Source organism: Olea europaea, chromosome 6 (genome assembly GCF_002742605.1).
Source record: "Olea europaea var. sylvestris chromosome 6, O_europaea_v1, whole genome shotgun sequence".
NCBI lineage: Eukaryota > Viridiplantae > Streptophyta > Magnoliopsida > Lamiales > Oleaceae > Olea > Olea europaea.
This window is the reverse complement of record NC_036242.1, coordinates 3,888,875-3,906,737: the sequence shown is the minus strand read 5'-3', so window position 1 is coordinate 3,906,737 and position 17,863 is coordinate 3,888,875. Positions and strand designations below refer to the sequence as shown.

The following is a 17,863-nucleotide window of genomic DNA, read 5'->3' as shown; positions in this document are numbered from 1 at the left end:
AACAACCAAGTCCATGAGCTACACCCGGCCCAATTGTATTCCTTATGGATGGCTTGAATTTTGGCCCGTTTACCCCTTTAATGGCCCAACTTAAAGCCTAACTCTAGAGTATATATATGAATATAACCCTAACCTCTTTGACATGATGATTGTGTGATTTTGAGAGAAGAAACTAGTGAATCCCGGCTGCCCCCCTTTTATGTAAGAAAAAGGTGTCCAGAAGTGTCCAGAACGCTTGTATAACGTGTGCAATTGGTGGTTTTTTCATAGTATACCTTTGTGGTGTCTTCTGTTAGCCTTTGTGGCGATAAATCATCATCCTTTCTTGTCCTACGTGGGTAAGATTGAATAGCAATCAAAGTGAATCAATTGGTTGTGGTTTGGAGCCGTTTGGATTGGTTGTTGTTAGATAAAGGTACGTTGGACTGAACTTGGAAAACCACCGTTTGAAGATCTTTTGAGAGAGCTTCCGCAACAGGTAAAAATAATTAAAAAGGATAACTGAACCTAAACATGGTAATTTATTTAGTTTGAGCATTATTATTTGAGCTAGTCTTTTTCATTTAGCTGATCAAGCAAGGACACTTCTAAAAGTTTTACAGGTCACAAGATGACCACTTTGACCTCTTAACTTTCACAAACCTTACGAAGAATTCAGCCCACTGTTGAGAAGTATGATTGGTGACGTGGTCAAAGTTATGACGGTGACGTTTCTCTCTTTCTTCAGCAGGCATGGTCAAAGCTTGGCCTATGGCAGCAGCTACTTCTGTGATGTTCCAAGGATTTACGAGAATTGCTCCAGCGCCAAGAGACTGTGCTGCTCCTGCAAACTGAAAGTATACCAAGATTGTGAAAATACAGTATTATAACATGACAATAAGAACTATCAAAAAGTTACATGAGAGATGGAGATTGATCTAAACATCACGAGTTTATGTATAATTTATTGTGTATTTTATTCAGGTTCTGAAAAAAGTGAAGTGTGTTAAACCAGTAAACGGGTATCGAGCTTATACAAATTAAAATACCTGATCTCCTACTTATCTTCTTTCAAAAATAAAAAATAAATATTAGTAACCTTTTGTAGCACTAATGTGTGTGTGTGTTGGCAATCCAACTGCAAATTATCATGAAAGAATAAAAGCTGAGAGCAAGTAAAATTGAAGAGTGATAATTACTTCGCTGAGGATTAGAACTCCTCTTTTGGAATCTTGACATGCCACAAACTCATAGCTGACGAGATTCATTCCATCCCTCAAAGATGTGACAAGTGCTATATCTGACACATCAAGTCAAACATCAAAAATATCACCAGGTTGCTTTAATGCAGGTTTAGGCTGGCAACAGTGTAATTAGCTAATGGTTATATTTAACTTTTTTTGCATATGAATTTGAGGCGTGAAAATTTTAATTGGTAAAGAGTAAATTGTAACAGAATTGAGTTCTTTTCACTTTTCAAGCTGAACCACTATCCTAAGCTGCCAAACTATGGGTATTGAAGAATCCAGTCTATTTCCTTGTTCTCAAGTTTGACATGAAACCCGAAATCTAAATTTGGAAAAAAGGAAAACTGTCAAACATTTCAAGTTCCTCACCTTCAAATGGGCTGAATATTTACAAAAAGCAATTTGTATCAAAATTGAAGAAATAAAGATCCAATATTACATAATTAAGATGCCTGAGGAACCAAGAAAGCCAGCCACATCATATAGAATGACCAAAGTCGCATTGAAAAACTTTTTGCTTGTTATAAAAATATGAAAAACTGCCAGAAATATTTTGTTCTGTGGAAAAAAAATAAAATAAAAACCACTAAGAATCTGGATTCTGGGCTATGATAATCATTACTGCTTACCAGTAATAGAATACAATGCACATAAGGCATTAAAGTCAAGAGAACGATCCTGCAAATAAATATCAATTTGTTTCAGATATCTCAATAATCTACATGAAAACTGCAATGTCTAGAAGTCAACAGCAAATCAAGCATGAAAGATGACTGGCATGCCATAGATAAAAGTCGTAAAGATAGATGAGTATATAAATCGATCTGCACATAATATTGAGTCTGCTTTACCCAATATTGGACTAAAACTGACATGATATTCAAAACTACTAATATTTGAGATTAGAGAAATATATTTTGATGGATCAGCAAAAAGTTTGAATTTATGGACTCTAAGAGATCATAGAATAGAGTAATCTAGAACTGGATTATTTGAAAAGTGGAGATTGAAGAAAACATTGCTCGTTTAAGCATATGGTGAATGCAAAATGCTAAAAATGTCTATGAACTAAGAAGCATCGATACTTGTAAACTTGTTACGTACCCGTATCCGATACGTCGATACTCTCCGATACCCTTCAGTACGTACTGGATACTTTTTTTTATTATTTTTTATATTTTTATATTTTTTACGTATCCCATACGTATTTTATATTTTTTGTATGATTTTTGATACGCATTCAATACTTCATGATTAACATGCACCTTCACTACAAAATACTATTTTGAAACTTCTTGTGCAACCTTCTTCTTCATCTAGTGTCATACTCTCTTTACATTTTACGAGAAGGAATAAAATAACTCTACGATGAGTTGAAGAATCGATTTTCATTCTTAACAATTTGCGTCTTTTATAAAAAAAAAATAAAAAATAAAAAAAATAAATTTCTATTCAAATGGAGAATCCAAAATGTGGGACATTGTAAGAAACTCTTTTGAGACTCTTGAAGGTGTTAGACTGTTTGAGGTTGCTAATCTATCATCAGATGAGACAGAGTTAAAGATTGTTATTTTTAATAATAATGAAGAGATTGTTGTTGATGTTGAAGAAAATGAAGTTTCTACAATTAATGATTAAGATAAAGTGTTTTGGTATTTTATTTATTTTCATTATAATCCTTCTGTACTAATGTTTTTTAATATTAATAAATTTATGTTGAATTTTATAACACGTATCGGCGTATCTCAAGTTTTTCAAAAAAGCCGTATCGGCGTATCCGTATCGTATCGTACCCGAATTAGGTATCCGTGTCCGTGCTTCTTAGTCCATAAAAATTGAAAAGTCCATGTAATAAAGCAGTGGACACTAATTAATCATAAAATGTTAATCCCAATGTAAAGAGTATAGTAAAGTAGTGAAAATGTTTTGCCAACTTGCAGTTAAAGTTTAAACTTTTCAGAAAATAACCACCTAAAATTTAAATATCTACATACATGTGAATTTAAGAAACGTAAACTAAATTATGGACATTTGATTGGTATATACTCACTAGATGATGAATTGGGACAGCAGTTAAAGTTCCGAATCTGCCATTTATCCGTCCAACAATTTCATGAACCTGGCTTGTAAGTTTTTGATCTGTGGAGAACAAATAAGGGAGACTAAATAAAACGTCATCGTCCTAGGAAGAAAAGATATAAAACCCTGTAAATTGACTGGAAATAAAAGGAAGGTGAAAGGAAAGTAAGAGTAAGCCTGCAGAAAACCATACATTCAGGAACATCAGTTCTTGTTGGCACAGCAATTTGCAGCAAAACCACCTTATCACGCCAGTATGGGTGTTCCTCAAGAAACTTTTCAAATGCTAGTATCTTTTGTGGAATTCCTTTGATCATATCGAGGCGATCCACACCTAGCATTACCTGTGAGAACATATAATAATTGAAGTTCCAAGCAGAACCACACAAATTACAGATGGAAGGAGATGAGAGAAAAAAAGAAAAGAATCAAGTTTACTCAAACTCAGCGTGTGTTAATGAGTAAAAAGTTGCTTGGATCCGTGACTTGAACTTCTTTTTTTGAAATTTACTGATGATATTAATGAAAGGACCCAAATTTTATCAACTTAAAAACCATTTACTAGATAGCCTCCGTAGTCTGGGGAGGGGAGACAAAGGCATTGGAAAAGACACGCATGGCATTTTTTTTTTGGGGGGTGGGGGGGGGCAGAGAGAAACATAACCTTTCTTCCAGCAAATCTTTCTTTTAATCCTTTGACATGTTCCTGGACTTGAGGTTCCTCAAGTGCTCGAATGAATCTATCTGAATCAATACCAATGGGGAACTGGATTCACCAACGTGGAGAAATGATATGAGACAAGGATGACTTATTCATCAATTTGGTGTAGAAATTTTATGTGACAAACATGCAATATGAATATATACAAAATGATATAAAAGAAACAAATTGTTCATAAAAAACAGAGCAACATATACAGACCGCAGCCACACGAGTTAGCTTCCCTTGGTCCTCAACTCCTTCAGGGGTACCTTCAAGTCCAAGAATACGAGTGCAGGCACTAACAAAATGCCTTGCATAATCGTACGTGTGGAAACTGGAAACAAGGAAAAATAATGATTTATTAGTGATTATACATGAAATTCTTAATGGCACATAAAAAATGGTGAGCAACCATCATATTTCAGCAAAATAAATCATGTACCAAATGATCGAAGATATCTTATGAGATCACTTAAACCTGGTGGACGATTTTGATTTTTACTTATCAAGACGTGCATTTTTATATCTTTATATAAATTAGTTGACACACAAAATCAAATAACTTAGCTGACACACACAACCCATCTATAAAAGTAATAACATATAAATTGAAATTATTATGTAATCATAACAATGCTAAAGAAAATACCAAAAATATAAATTATTTTGTTTAGGAAGATAATGATATTGAGAAGGTGAACAGAGATTATTTTTTGAAATTTCTTTAATTATTTATCATAATTTATTATGCCCCTGTTCGCCCCCCATTTTCTAAAATTCATTTTTTCCCAAACTCATTTTCAACCACATATTTTATACGACCCACAAATTTTATTAACTTTTCTACCACACGTTTCATAACTTTTATCAATATATATATATATATATATATATATAAACATCTTATTTTTATCTAATCCAATTAGGGGCTATATATAAGCAAAATTGATACTAGTAACTGCAATACATGTCATCCTAATGCTGAATGCAATTCACCGAGTAATTTTCAGATAGGAATTTGCAGTTACAACCATCACACAGACAATGCAAAAAGATAAATATTAAAGATATTGATTTGACACTAGATTTACCCAACCAAATCGGCTGCTAGAACTGCATGTAGAAGCTCAGTTCGAGATGGTAGTGTCCTGTGGATTTCAGATGATGGAAAGGGTGTATGTAGAAACCACCCAACTTTCATTTTGCTGTTGTATTCCTTCAGACATTTGGGAAGAAACATGAGATGGTAGTCATGACACCAAACAACATCACCCTCTTCATAATGTTGATTAACTACGTCAGCAAACATTTGGTTTGCCTTCTTATACGCAGCAAATTGAGACTGAAAACTCCTGGTAGTCGCAAGTCGATCTTCTTGGGGAAGACCAAGGTAGTGGAAGAGAGGCCACAATATGTTATTGCAATAGCCATTGTAATATTGATGAACAACTTCTTCATCTAGGAAAACAGGGATGCACCTCTGCAGTGAATGACAAAAGAAATAATCCGGTAAAGTTGTGCTCAACTCTACAGCAAAATCTAACATCTATACTTCCAAAATCAGGAACGCTAAAAAATGCTCAGCCTATTCAAGAATTAAATGACACAATAAAATAATAATAAATAAATAAAATTATTCACCTTTTCAGCTAACTCTTTAGTTAGGGTCTTCTGCCCGATTTCATCCGGCACATTTACGCCTGCCCACCCAATCCATCGTGCCTCAAAATCCTTCACGCCTATATTAAGTGACACAGGTGTCAGACCAAAAGTGACAAAAAAAGAACATGTAAAATCATAGTTAAGTTCATGAGATAAAATGAAACGAACAAGTGATGTGAAAATGAAGAAATCAGACAAAATGCTTACCGAGAAGAGCGCTTACTAGACCACCTGCACTTATGTCTAGTGACCATGAATCCTCACCTCTCCGAACTGCGGACACAGGAAGTCTATTAGCAACCACTAACAATCTCTGTCTGTTAGGCATTCCATCAGACCTTTCCCGCGCCCCATTAATCGCCTGTGCTGCTGCTTCCAAATATTGTTCGAAGTTGGGAGGTAATGAAATATCATGCCCAGAGATCTCAGACTCTCTGATGCCATCAGTAACATCATTTGAAGAAGCTCTGCCGGTTCTTCTCAGCTCTCTTTCTCTAACGAGCCTCGCCACTCGACTGTTGGGGACTTGTGAGTTGTCGTTATACTTGTTCCCAGGCATAAGTGCAGTTCAGAACAAAGACTTCCTAAATGGACTTCAATACAGTTCGAGTGTCCCCGAAAGCAATTGCCCTGCATTTTTATTAGCACAAATTGAGATAGCACCAGAAGTCTTGTAATTTGAAAATATGAAGAAACAATAAGTACACTGTTCTGTAGAAGTACTATTGATTCTTTTTTCTTTTTTTCCCCCAAGTGACTGTCGATATTTAAAGGCATCTTGCATACTTACCAATACCAGAAAAAAATAGACGGGTATAAAGAAAGAGATAACAAAGAAAATGGGATCCACAGAATTGAGGGAGTGAAAATGGGGTCTACCATCAAGGCCCCAACACTCGAAAATTTTAATAACCCACGTTGTATAAATTCATTAAGTATCCCAAGTTCAGTTCAATACATAAAAATAAGGGACGATTATACTAAACTGTGTGGATAGACAAACATGTACATACATACATACAGGCATAGCTAAATTCTGGAGAAGGAAAGAAAAGAGAAATGAGATTTTTAGTTGAAGATTTAACAATGGATTAAAACACAAACAGATTGCATGCAGGAAAATCATGGAGTTTAGGACCAGCCGGAAGAAATTTTCTTAAACAAAATTCAGAGTAAAAATCAGCATTAACTTCGAGCACATTAAAATTCTATTTTAATCAAGAAATAAACTCGAAACGCCATATCAAATTGCCACTCAATCAAAGCGCAACATATTCAATAAACACAAAATCAAAGCAATGCAATGCAAAATAGATTAAAAGCCTTACCGTATTTGATCAAAAACTTCAAATGCTCTTGGAAATTATGAAAGACTAAATAGAATGAAATGAAAACTATGAATCGGTGCATTAAAGACAAAATAAAAAATGTAACGGTGGTCGGAAGATTTTCCGGGTGCCAAAGAGATGGCATGGTCAGGGACGAAGAGAATTCGAAGACGAATCCTCGTGGAAGCTTTACAAGAAATGCATATCACAGCCATGCATATGAACCAAAGAAATTTTGGCTCGAAAGGCGATACAATTATTGCAAATATTTTGCTACCTAAAATTCTTTAAACCCATTGACGAAAGCGCGTGTGCACTTGTATGAAGAAATTGACACGTGACCTCAAGGGTGGTAGCTAATAGATTATTATTTATAGTGACGGGTGCACGATTAGTTTAATAAATTATTAAAGTGACAGGCGAATGTAGCATATTTTGGATGGTTCCGGATTTTGATATAGCCTATAGATTAAGAGTTCTTTGGTACAGTTTAAACATCAATTAAAATTAATTTTTTAATTATTATTTTACTATTTTAATCGTCGTTTTTGAATTCTTCTTTCATAAATAGTATTCACTTTATCTCTAACGGTCAAAAAATCAATTATTAAAATCTCTACCAAACAAACACTAAAAGTAAAACCTTGAGTAAGAAATTCTATTTACACTTTTGATCGTATGTTAATTTTATGAAAATATGTCTTCTGATTAAAAAAACGTTTAGAGAAAGTTAGTCCAACGTGACTTCTTTTAAATGGACTTATAAATTAAGAAATTCTTTTATAAATAATTTTTTAAACAAAAATTATAATAATTTCCTTCAAAAATGATTCTACAACAAGAAAAAGTACAGTAATGTCAAACAAACCCTAGACATCAAAATTAATTGGTACATTCTTTTCAGCTTGACGACAGAGTAAAGAGATCGTCTAAGGTCCTACTTTGAAGTCAACTTATCACTATCAAAACTCTTTTTTTCTATATGTTCATTTTCAAACGCATTCATGCAAATAACATTCTGCACATAAATTCAAAAGTCAAAACTTTTCCAGACTTTTTAACTACATATTTTTCAAAAAAAATCAATATTCAAAACTCTGTTTTATCCAAATAATAATTGTTAAACAAGAGCTAAAATGTACATTTGAATGTCGAGAGAAAAATAAAAGTCAAAATGCAATCCCTACTATAATCGTTGATGGAATTCCAAGAGAATACAACTCAAAATGACCTAATAATCTGTTTTCTTTCCTTCATTTCTAGTGGGTGCTCATTTATAGCTTTATAAAGTGCATATAAACGCAATAAAATAACCTGCAACATTATTATGAATAAATATAAAAGAAGTCAACATTACAAGATTTTTTAAGGACCTAACCTGGTCTCCTCTAATTTTATTTTATTTTATTTCAAGAAATTAAGCCCTCAGCTCCATTATAATTAGTTTTTAGAAGAAAATAAATGTATTTTTTAAAGTATGCATGGTTAGAAAAAGAAAGATTTGTTATTTATTTATATGTAATATTATTTTATTGAACGAACGTAGGATTAAATAGAAGAAAGAGAAAAATATATTTTAGATTTTAATAAAGTCCAAACAGGGCTAATTTTCAAAAACTTACTAATAGTTGGATTTTGCTATGTGACAATTCGATATATAGGCCCCCTGACAAAGCTCGAGATTTTTTTATTGGGCACGGACGCCCTATTGTGAGGGAACTATACATTGGGGGTTGTATACAATGACATTGCTACATTTATATTTTGGTATATACTTTGATTTACACTTCATGGCGTGGCATTGCTTAATTAGACTATTTAAATTTTAAACAGTTTTTTCATTCAATTGACACTTGATAACAATACAAGTATCAACAAAAGTGTAAAAATTTAGTGTACAAATGGCAAAGTCCAACAAAGATGAATAACAAATAAAATGCAAAAAAATAAAAAATTAAAATAAAATTGGGCCCAGTTGTAAAGATAGTGGAAGAGAGGTGACTCAGGATTTCCTAAGTCATCTCCAACCATTAGTTTAGCACCAAATTCTTGCAACTTCTACAATATTTTGTAAAGTAATCTCCAGCCATTACCCCAAATATGTACCAAATGAACAATATTTCTTCTTTTCCTAAATTTTTTATTTCTCACCAATTAATTTATTTCAAAAATTATTTAATTACTACTAAAATTATAACTTAAAAATTATATTTAATGACTTAAAATATTACATTTATTAGTAAATTTAAAAAAAAAATCATTATACTTAATATTTATGTTGTTTCTAGTGCTAATTTCTTCTTAATTTTTAAGTATCAAATTTGTAACTTTTGAATTTAAAAGTAATTTTATATTCATGCATCCAATAGTTATTATTTATTGGTTGATTACACTTTAAAATAATGTTAATTAAAAATAATAATTAATTAGAATATATTCAAATTGTTGAATAATAAAAGAATATAATGAGAATTAAAATTTATTGTAGTATAAAATAAAGAGCATATATATATATATATATATATATAATTGCACCGTAGACTGTTGCCTAGTACAAGGACGAAAGGTGACCACTTAAGCTACCAATTTTATCATCTTTAGCACGTTTTCAATCCAAGTTGGGCAATGGCAGCAACAAGAACTATGCACAAGCAGGCAAAATTGAACGAGTTTAGACCTTTTTAAAGCTATATGCCCATATAAGCCCTTGTTTGATGATCATTATAAAGAGAAATTAGGAGGAAAATGATATTTTGAATGGTAATTTTTTTTTTTTGAGAATATATAGTTAAAAAGTAAAGAGAAATTTTAGATTTACGTTCAGAATATTTTATTATATACACTTGTCATTGAAAATGAATATAAAAAATAAAAAAATTTGTTTTAATGAGTCAAACAGGGCTAAATATCGTCCTAGTATGTGAACTTAAAATCATGATTACAAGTGTTTGATATTTTTGAGAAAATAATTTTATTCCCAAATATATGATTTGAAGATGTACAAAATTTTAGTAGGCTAAATGAGAATAATGCGAGGACAAAAAAGACCCGCATGTAGTCTTTCTTGTTCTTTTCTCTGCCAAAAAGGCAAGTGGGGAAAAATATGGTGTGTGCAGTAAAGCTCGAAAACCCATTAAGACTATGCAATAGCAACATAGAAATTGCAGCAGAGTAAAAGACAATAACCAAAGTCTTCGTTTTCACAGAGAATCATAGATCCGGTCAGTCTAGGTCCAGTGAAGAGAATAATTCTACACCCTCTAAATTACTAGAATGTCATTGGCTGGTTTAAAAATATCTTCCGTGTCGAACGGTTCTTGATTTTAACATCTCTAAAACGATAACGTCTTTGAGAGTTATTTATAATTGGTTTAAATTATCAATGCGTAGAAATGAGTGGTACATAAATGAATAATATTTGTGAATCCTACAAAATATATGGTATAGGTGCCTAATTGTACAAACAGCCTACACCCTCTAAATTACTAGAATGTCATTGGCTGGTTTAAAAATATCTTCCGTGTCGAACGGTTCTTGATTTTAACATCTCTAAAACGATAACGTCTTTGAGAGTTATTTATAATTGGTTTAAATTATCAATATGTAAAAATGAGTGGTACATAAATGAATAATACTTGTGAATTCTACAAAATATATGGTACAAGTGCCTACTGGTACAAACAGCCTATAGATATTGATAACTTTCACTCAAAAATTTTAGGCAGTAAACGTTGATTCTAGTACATGAAACAACCATGGGTCAAAAAGGTGAGGATATTTAAGGAACAAATCCCAGGGAAAGAGACTTTGTCAAATATGATTTCTTATGTAAACTTCCTTAATTTATGTGATTACAACTAGTAGGTCCATCTAAGCCTCAAACTCTAGTCTTCCACCTTCTTTTTCTCAAGGCTTTAACTTGAAGGGACTTAAAGGTCGTGATGGTGAGAATGAAATGGATCGCGCAATTGTCTCTGTCATGAACAAGGTCATGGATGATGGTAAATGTAAACTCCTCAAAGATTTTTACCCTTCTGGGATTCAAAAGTCATTTATAACTCAATAATATCATTGATAATAAGCAAGAAAGAATTAAGTCAGGTTGGTACTTCGAAATCACTATAGTGATTTTTCTTTTAGCAACAAATCATATCAAAATGCCTTATTGCTTGGCTTTCTTTTGCCCTCTCCTCGAATCAAGTGTCACGTTCATATTTGACACATTAATCAAACTCCCATGACGTTCAAATCTTCATGTCCAGTTTTGAATTAGCTTGCCAAAGTATTACATTTTCACTGTCGACAACTCCAATGTGATCGAAGCAAAACCAATCCTATACCTTAGAACTACTAAGGATAGCATCTTCCATAGGAAAAACCAAATCACGTCAATTAGTAACTAGATACATCATTTTGGCCCTAAATTTATCTCCTTTTAAAACTTAGCTAAAACGAGCTAACTTCAATTGATGACTATTGTTATTTGTCAAACCTTCTGATGGAGCTTTATGTGATAACCGTTCGACAATTGATGTTAAAATTACACTCAATCAAGGATACATATCAACAAGATTTATCAAACGATTTTACACAATTCCCAAGCTCTACGAACCCAGGCTGCATACTCGTAAAAACGCATTGTCATTTCAGTAATTGCTCGAATTAATTTTGAGATCTCTGTTTATTACTATTTCACATTACGATCCTATATTCATCTTCAAACAACACTGATCCATTTCACTTTCACAGAAAATTTTAAAAAACACGGCAATAACCGAACTACAAAATTCATGGACAATTTTGATGCAAAATCTTTGCTCACCTGGATTTGTTTCAATTCTAAACTCAAAATTCTAAAACAAAATATTTCAATTCAATAGAATTCAGTAACTGCAGAGAAAACTGACCAGTAAATTGCTGAAAATTAGACGTCAATTTCACGCTCCTGTAGTGCCTTTTCGCTAAAGAGAGGAGATATCGAGAAGAAAGTAAATCATAAAGGAAGGAGAGGCTTACATATACAGATCCAACTTTATACATATATATATGTGCGTGTTTCGTAATGCATATATGTATATGTTTTATGTATCTTAGAGAGAGAAAGAGATGGGGAATCCATGAAGGGAATTTTTGGCAGACAGTGTAAATGGGAATGCTTTAATATGAGGTGCTGATGCACTGATGCAGTGGTGAAGGAAAGCTGGCGGGAGCTTCGTTGCCCAATCATTTGGAGGGAATTTGTTCCTCTTGGATTGAATTCTTTAAATTAAAAAAAAAAATTTATATATATATAATTTAAAGTCGTTTGACTTAATGCCCGTCTAGCCGCGCATTTTAAAAGTCAAAAGCTGATTTTGAGATTGAAGTTTCTTTTCGACATGTTTGGATAGTTTTTTTTTCTAAAATATTTTATCTGTTAAAAAGAGTTTTTAAATATATTGTTTCAATGTAGCTTCCTTAGGCGTGTCCTCTATAAGAATATTTTCAAGAGACTCTCTATTAAAGTCATATTTTACAATTTAGAAAATATCTATCAATTTAAAGAGAGAATTTTTTTTTTTAAAATACTCTAACATACTCTTTATATTTAACATTTAATTTTACTACTTTTCAATAAATATTTATTATTTTTTTCTATCTTTTATTTTATTAGATTTCTTCCGAATTATTATATTATTTTTCTTCATTGAAAATTTAAATACTTTGAATGCATTTAATTATAGAGATTGGATTTGACTCTCTAAATTTGAAGAAATAAACTCGACTCTAAATTAAAATATTAATTTAAAGAATTTATTATGGCATAATTTTAAATGTTAACTCTTTAAAATAGAGAGAATTCGATGTTTAAAGGGTCTCCTGAAAATGTTTTAAGAAGTAGAAGCTATATCAAACAAGACCTTATCTCTTTATTTATCATCATTATCTAGTTATGAGCTTTGAACTCTCGAGGTAAATACTATGAATTATTCCAAATGAGTTGTAAAGTTAACATGGTTTATGATCAAATATGGCTTCCTCACGAGACAATTTTTAGATCGAAGCTATCCCAAACATGCCCTTATTCCTCTTTGCAAGCTTTCTCTATGGCCATTCTCTAGTTAAGAGCTTTAGACTCTCGAGGCAAATGCTGTGAATTATTTCCGAATGCATTGTAAGTTAATAGTGTTGGAAAATTAATAATCACCGGGGTTAGAGAAGAAATCAAAAAATTAAAATTCGAGAAGATGAAAGATGAACAAGAAGATCAAACCAATATAAAGGCTCAAACACGAAAATAATCTTGCTGTCCTCGAACGATATTTGCCCCATCTCCGAATTAAATGAGATGCTTCAAGGGTTTTATGGCAAATGGTTCGTAGGATTGATCAAACATTGTTGCAGAAAAATAATAAAGCATAAATGATTTTCTATCCAAACTTGAAGAACACAAGAGGGAATTGCTTGAATATGGAAATAGAAAGAATGTTTTTTTTGTGGAATGTAAAATCAGTTTCTCATATGATTTTTCAATATACGTATTGATCCTTCAACATCTATTTATAGATGTTAATCAATACCTCACGAATTGGTGCCAAAAGTCATGAAGAAGAGATGCAAGATTCCCTCTAAAAGCCACCAAAAAACTAACTGAAAAATAACCTCTAACGATCACTTTAAATGTACCATGCGACCGCATGGTTTAACTCCATGCAGTCGCATGGTATATTTGTGACCGAGCCTTTTACGCATGGCCAAATACACCATGCGGTCGCATGGTTAAACATGCAGCCGCCGTTTCAGTTTTATATTCCAATTTTGTTCCTTCCATTCCACATACATGTTTCTTGATTTTAAAAAAACATATTTTCAACAATCCCCCAATTGTTCAAAATTTCAATAAACTCTCATATTCAAAGTATCAATACTCATGCATAAGGATTATATATCTTTCGATTTGAATCTAACCATAGTTTAATTCAAACAAAGTAAAGTCAGAATCAAAGGTAGTGTGAAGCTTTAAACCAATTGTTCCATGTGACAATACCAATAAGAATACACACACGAGTATTACGTGTTCTCAAGTTCCTCATAACTCGCTTAGCGCTAATATGACCTTGCTCTTATCCTTTTCAACAAACTTTTAAGAGAAAAACTCCAACTCTCTATTGAGGCGGCACCATCTCGAAGTTTGTTTAGGTGAAATTCTTTCAATACCTTTATTACTTTTAGAGATACTTGTGTTTTAACACTGAACTTCATGAAAAGCTTAAAGCTCAACCCTCACTTTAGTAACAACCAGCATTATTTTCATTAAGATAGGGTTATTGCGGATTTAAATAATGTTGCAACCATCCACATATTAAATGACTTGTTAGTACCCTTTGAACCTGTTGATTACCTTTTGAGTAATGACAAGTATGGTTGCTATCATTGTGGATTTTTATAGTTTAGGAGTTTCAACCCTATCCTACTCAAAGTAGATACCACTAAAATTTTATTTAGTGTCTAGTTAAAGGATCCGCTAAATTCTCTTTAGAAATTATTCCATCTTTGATAATTTCCTTGTGACGTCACTTCTAAGACTTATATGTCTTTACTTCTCATCTCATGTGACGTAGTATCTTATCAAAATATAGCTAGCCAATGATCAATTCATTTGATAGATACAACTCGTCACCACCAAGAAGCCACATGCTTCTCACTTATATATATATATATATATATATATATAAACATCTTATTTTTATCTAATCCAATTAGGGGCTATATATAAGCAAAATTGATACTAGTAACTGCAATACATGTCATCCCAATGCTGAATGCAATTCACCGAGTAATTTTCAGATAGGAATTTGCAGTTACAACCATCACACAGACAATGCAAAAGATAAATATTAAAGATATTGATTTGACACTAGATTTACCCAACCAAATCGGCTGCTAGAACTGCATGTAGAAGCTCAGTTCGAGATGGTAGTGTCCTGTGGATTTCAGATGATGGAAAGGGTGTATGTAGAAACCACCCAACTTTCATTTTGCTGTTGTATTCCTTCAGACATTTGGGAAGAAACATGAGATGGTAATCATGACACCAAACAACATCACCCTCTTCATAATGTTGATTAACTACGTCAGCAAACATTTGGTTTGCCTTCTTATACGCAGCAAATTGAGACTGAAAACTCCTGGTAGTCGCAAGTCGATCTTCTTGGGGAAGACCAAGGTAGTGGAAGAGAGGCCACAATATGTTATTGCAATAGCCATTGTAATATTGATGAACAACTTCTTCATCTAGGAAAACAGGGATGCACCTCTGCAGTGAATGACAAAAGAAATAATCCGGTAAAGTTGTGCTCAACTCTACAGCAAAATCTAACATCTATACTTCCAAAATCAGGAACGCTAAAAAATGCTCAGCCTATTCAAGAATTAAATGACACAATAAAATAATAATAAATAAATAAAATTATTCACCTTTTCAGCTAACTCTTTAGTTAGGGTCTTCTGCCCGATTTCATCCGGCACATTTACGCCTGCCCACCCAATCCATCGTGCCTCAAAATCCTTCACGCCTATATTAAGTGACACAGGTGTCAGACCAAAAGTGACAAAAAAAGAACATGTAAAATCATAGTTAAGTTCATGAGATAAAATGAAACGAACAAGTGATGTGAAAATGAAGAAATCAGACAAAATGCTTACCGAGAAGAGCGCTTACTAGACCACCTGCACTTATGTCTAGTGACCATGAATCCTCACCTCTCCGAACTGCGGACACAGGAAGTCTATTAGCAACCACTAACAATCTCTGTCTGTTAGGCATTCCATCAGACCTTTCCCGCGCCCCATTAATCGCCTGTGCTGCTGCTTCCAAATATTGTTCGAAGTTGGGAGGTAATGAAATATCATGCCCAGAGATCTCAGACTCTCTGATGCCATCAGTAACATCATTTGAAGAAGCTCTGCCGGTTCTTCTCAGCTCTCTTTCTCTAACGAGCCTCGCCACTCGACTGTTGGGGACTTGTGAGTTGTCGTTATACTTGTTCCCAGGCATAAGTGCAGTTCAGAACAAAGACTTCCTAAATGGACTTCAATACAGTTCGAGTGTCCCCGAAAGCAATTGCCCTGCATTTTTATTAGCACAAATTGAGATAGCACCAGAAGTCTTGTAATTTGAAAATATGAAGAAACAATAAGTACACTGTTCTGTAGAAGTACTATTGATTCTTTTTTCTTTTTTTCCCCCAAGTGACTGTCGATATTTAAAGGCATCTTGCATACTTACCAATACCAGAAAAAAATAGACGGGTATAAAGAAAGAGATAACAAAGAAAATGGGATCCACAGAATTGAGGGAGTGAAAATGGGGTCTACCATCAAGGCCCCAACACTCGAAAATTTTAATAACCCACGTTGTATAAATTCATTAAGTATCCCAAGTTCAGTTCAATACATAAAAATAAGGGACGATTATACTAAATTGTGTGGATAGACAAACATGTACATACATACATACAGGCATAGCTAAATTCTGGAGAAGGAAAGAAAAGAGAAATGAGATTTTTAGTTGAAGATTTAACAATGGATTAAAACACAAACAGATTGCATGCAGGAAAATCATGGAGTTTAGGACCAGCCGGAAGAAATTTTCTTAAACAAAATTCAGAGTAAAAATCAGCATTAACTTCGAGCACATTAAAATTCTATTTTAATCAAGAAATAAACTCGAAACGCCATATCAAATTGCCACTCAATCAAAGCGCAACATATTCAATAAACACAAAATCAAAGCAATGCAATGCAAAATAGATTAAAAGCCTTACCGTATTTGATCAAAAACTTCAAATGCTCTTGGAAATTATGAAAGACTAAATAGAATGAAATGAAAACTATGAATCGGTGCATTAAAGACAAAATAAAAAATGTAACGGTGGTCGGAAGATTTTCCGGGTGCCAAAGAGATGGCATGGTCAGGGACGAAGAGAATTCGAAGACGAATCCTCGTGGAAGCTTTACAAGAAATGCATATCACAGCCATGCATATGAACCAAAGAAATTTTGGCTCGAAAGGCGATACAATTATTGCAAATATTTTGCTACCTAAAATTCTTTAAACCCATTGACGAAAGCGCGTGTGCACTTGTATGAAGAAATTGACACGTGACCTCAAGGGTGGTAGCTAATAGATTATTATTTATAGTGACGGGTGCACGATTAGTTTAATAAATTATTAAAGTGACAGGCGAATGTAGCATATTTTGGATGGTTCCGGATTTTGATATAGCCTATAGATTAAGAGTTCTTTGGTACAGTTTAAACATCAATTAAAATTAATTTTTTAATTATTATTTTACTATTTTAATCGTCGTTTTTGAATTCTTCTTTCATAAATAGTATTCACTTTATCTCTAACGGTCAAAAAATCAATTATTAAAATCTCTACCAAACAAACACTAAAAGTAAAACCTTGAGTAAGAAATTCTATTTACACTTTTGATCGTATGTTAATTTTATGAAAATGTCTTCTGATTAAAAAAACGTTTAGAGAAAGTTAGTCCAACGTGACTTCTTTTAAATGGACTTATAAATTAAGAAATTCTTTTATAAATAATTTTTTAAACAAAAATTATAATAATTTCCTTCAAAAATGATTCTACAGCAAGAAAAAGTACAGTAATGTCAAACAAACCCTAGACATCAAAATTAATTGGTACATTCTTTTCAGCTTGACGACAGAGTAAAGAGATCGTCTAAGGTCCTACTTTGAAGTCAACTTATCACTATCAAAACTCTTTTTTTTTATATGTTCATTTTCAAACGCATTCATGCAAATAACATTCTGCACATAAATTCAAAAGTCAAAACTTTTCCAGACTTTTTAA

The 17,863-nt window shown here is 32.8% G+C and overlaps 2 protein-coding genes across 3 annotated transcripts in view; both read right to left on the bottom strand.

The window, feature by feature from the left end:
• The window catches only part of LOC111395548 (alpha,alpha-trehalose-phosphate synthase [UDP-forming] 1), a 24,761-nt gene extending 12,641 nt beyond the window's left edge, over positions 1–12,120 (bottom strand). Inside the window, exons 1-11 of one of the 2 annotated variants that reach the window (XM_023021575.1) lie at positions 11,906–12,120; positions 5,878–6,300; positions 5,650–5,747; positions 5,100–5,488; positions 4,228–4,342; positions 3,970–4,071; positions 3,499–3,649; positions 3,277–3,365; positions 1,856–1,904; positions 1,179–1,279; positions 643–830 (exon numbers count right to left, since the gene is read on the bottom strand). In XM_023021575.1, coding sequence (XP_022877343.1) covers positions 643–830; positions 1,179–1,279; positions 1,856–1,904; positions 3,277–3,365; positions 3,499–3,649; positions 3,970–4,071; positions 4,228–4,342; positions 5,100–5,488; positions 5,650–5,747; positions 5,878–6,229 — 1,634 coding nt within the window. In that variant the 5' untranslated portion in view covers positions 6,230–6,300; positions 11,906–12,120. Of the gene's footprint in view, positions 1–642; positions 831–1,178; positions 1,280–1,855; positions 1,905–3,276; positions 3,366–3,498; positions 3,650–3,969; positions 4,072–4,227; positions 4,343–5,099; positions 5,489–5,649; positions 5,748–5,877; positions 6,301–6,998; positions 7,194–11,905 lie in introns of those variants that run through there. The other variant, XM_023021576.1, reaches the window with a different exon arrangement.
• A 2,781-nt stretch (positions 12,121–14,901) lies between these two features.
• Positions 14,902–17,026, bottom strand: LOC111395021 (alpha,alpha-trehalose-phosphate synthase [UDP-forming] 1-like). The gene is made up of 4 exons (XM_023021046.1): positions 16,805–17,026; positions 15,684–16,106; positions 15,456–15,553; positions 14,902–15,294 (listed from the first exon to the last, which is right to left on the bottom strand). The coding sequence occupies exons 2-4, from the start codon at positions 16,033–16,035 to the stop codon at positions 14,902–14,904; spliced, it is 843 nt and encodes a 280-aa protein (XP_022876814.1). The 5' UTR covers positions 16,036–16,106; positions 16,805–17,026.
• Between the last annotated feature and the right edge of the window lie 837 nt (positions 17,027–17,863).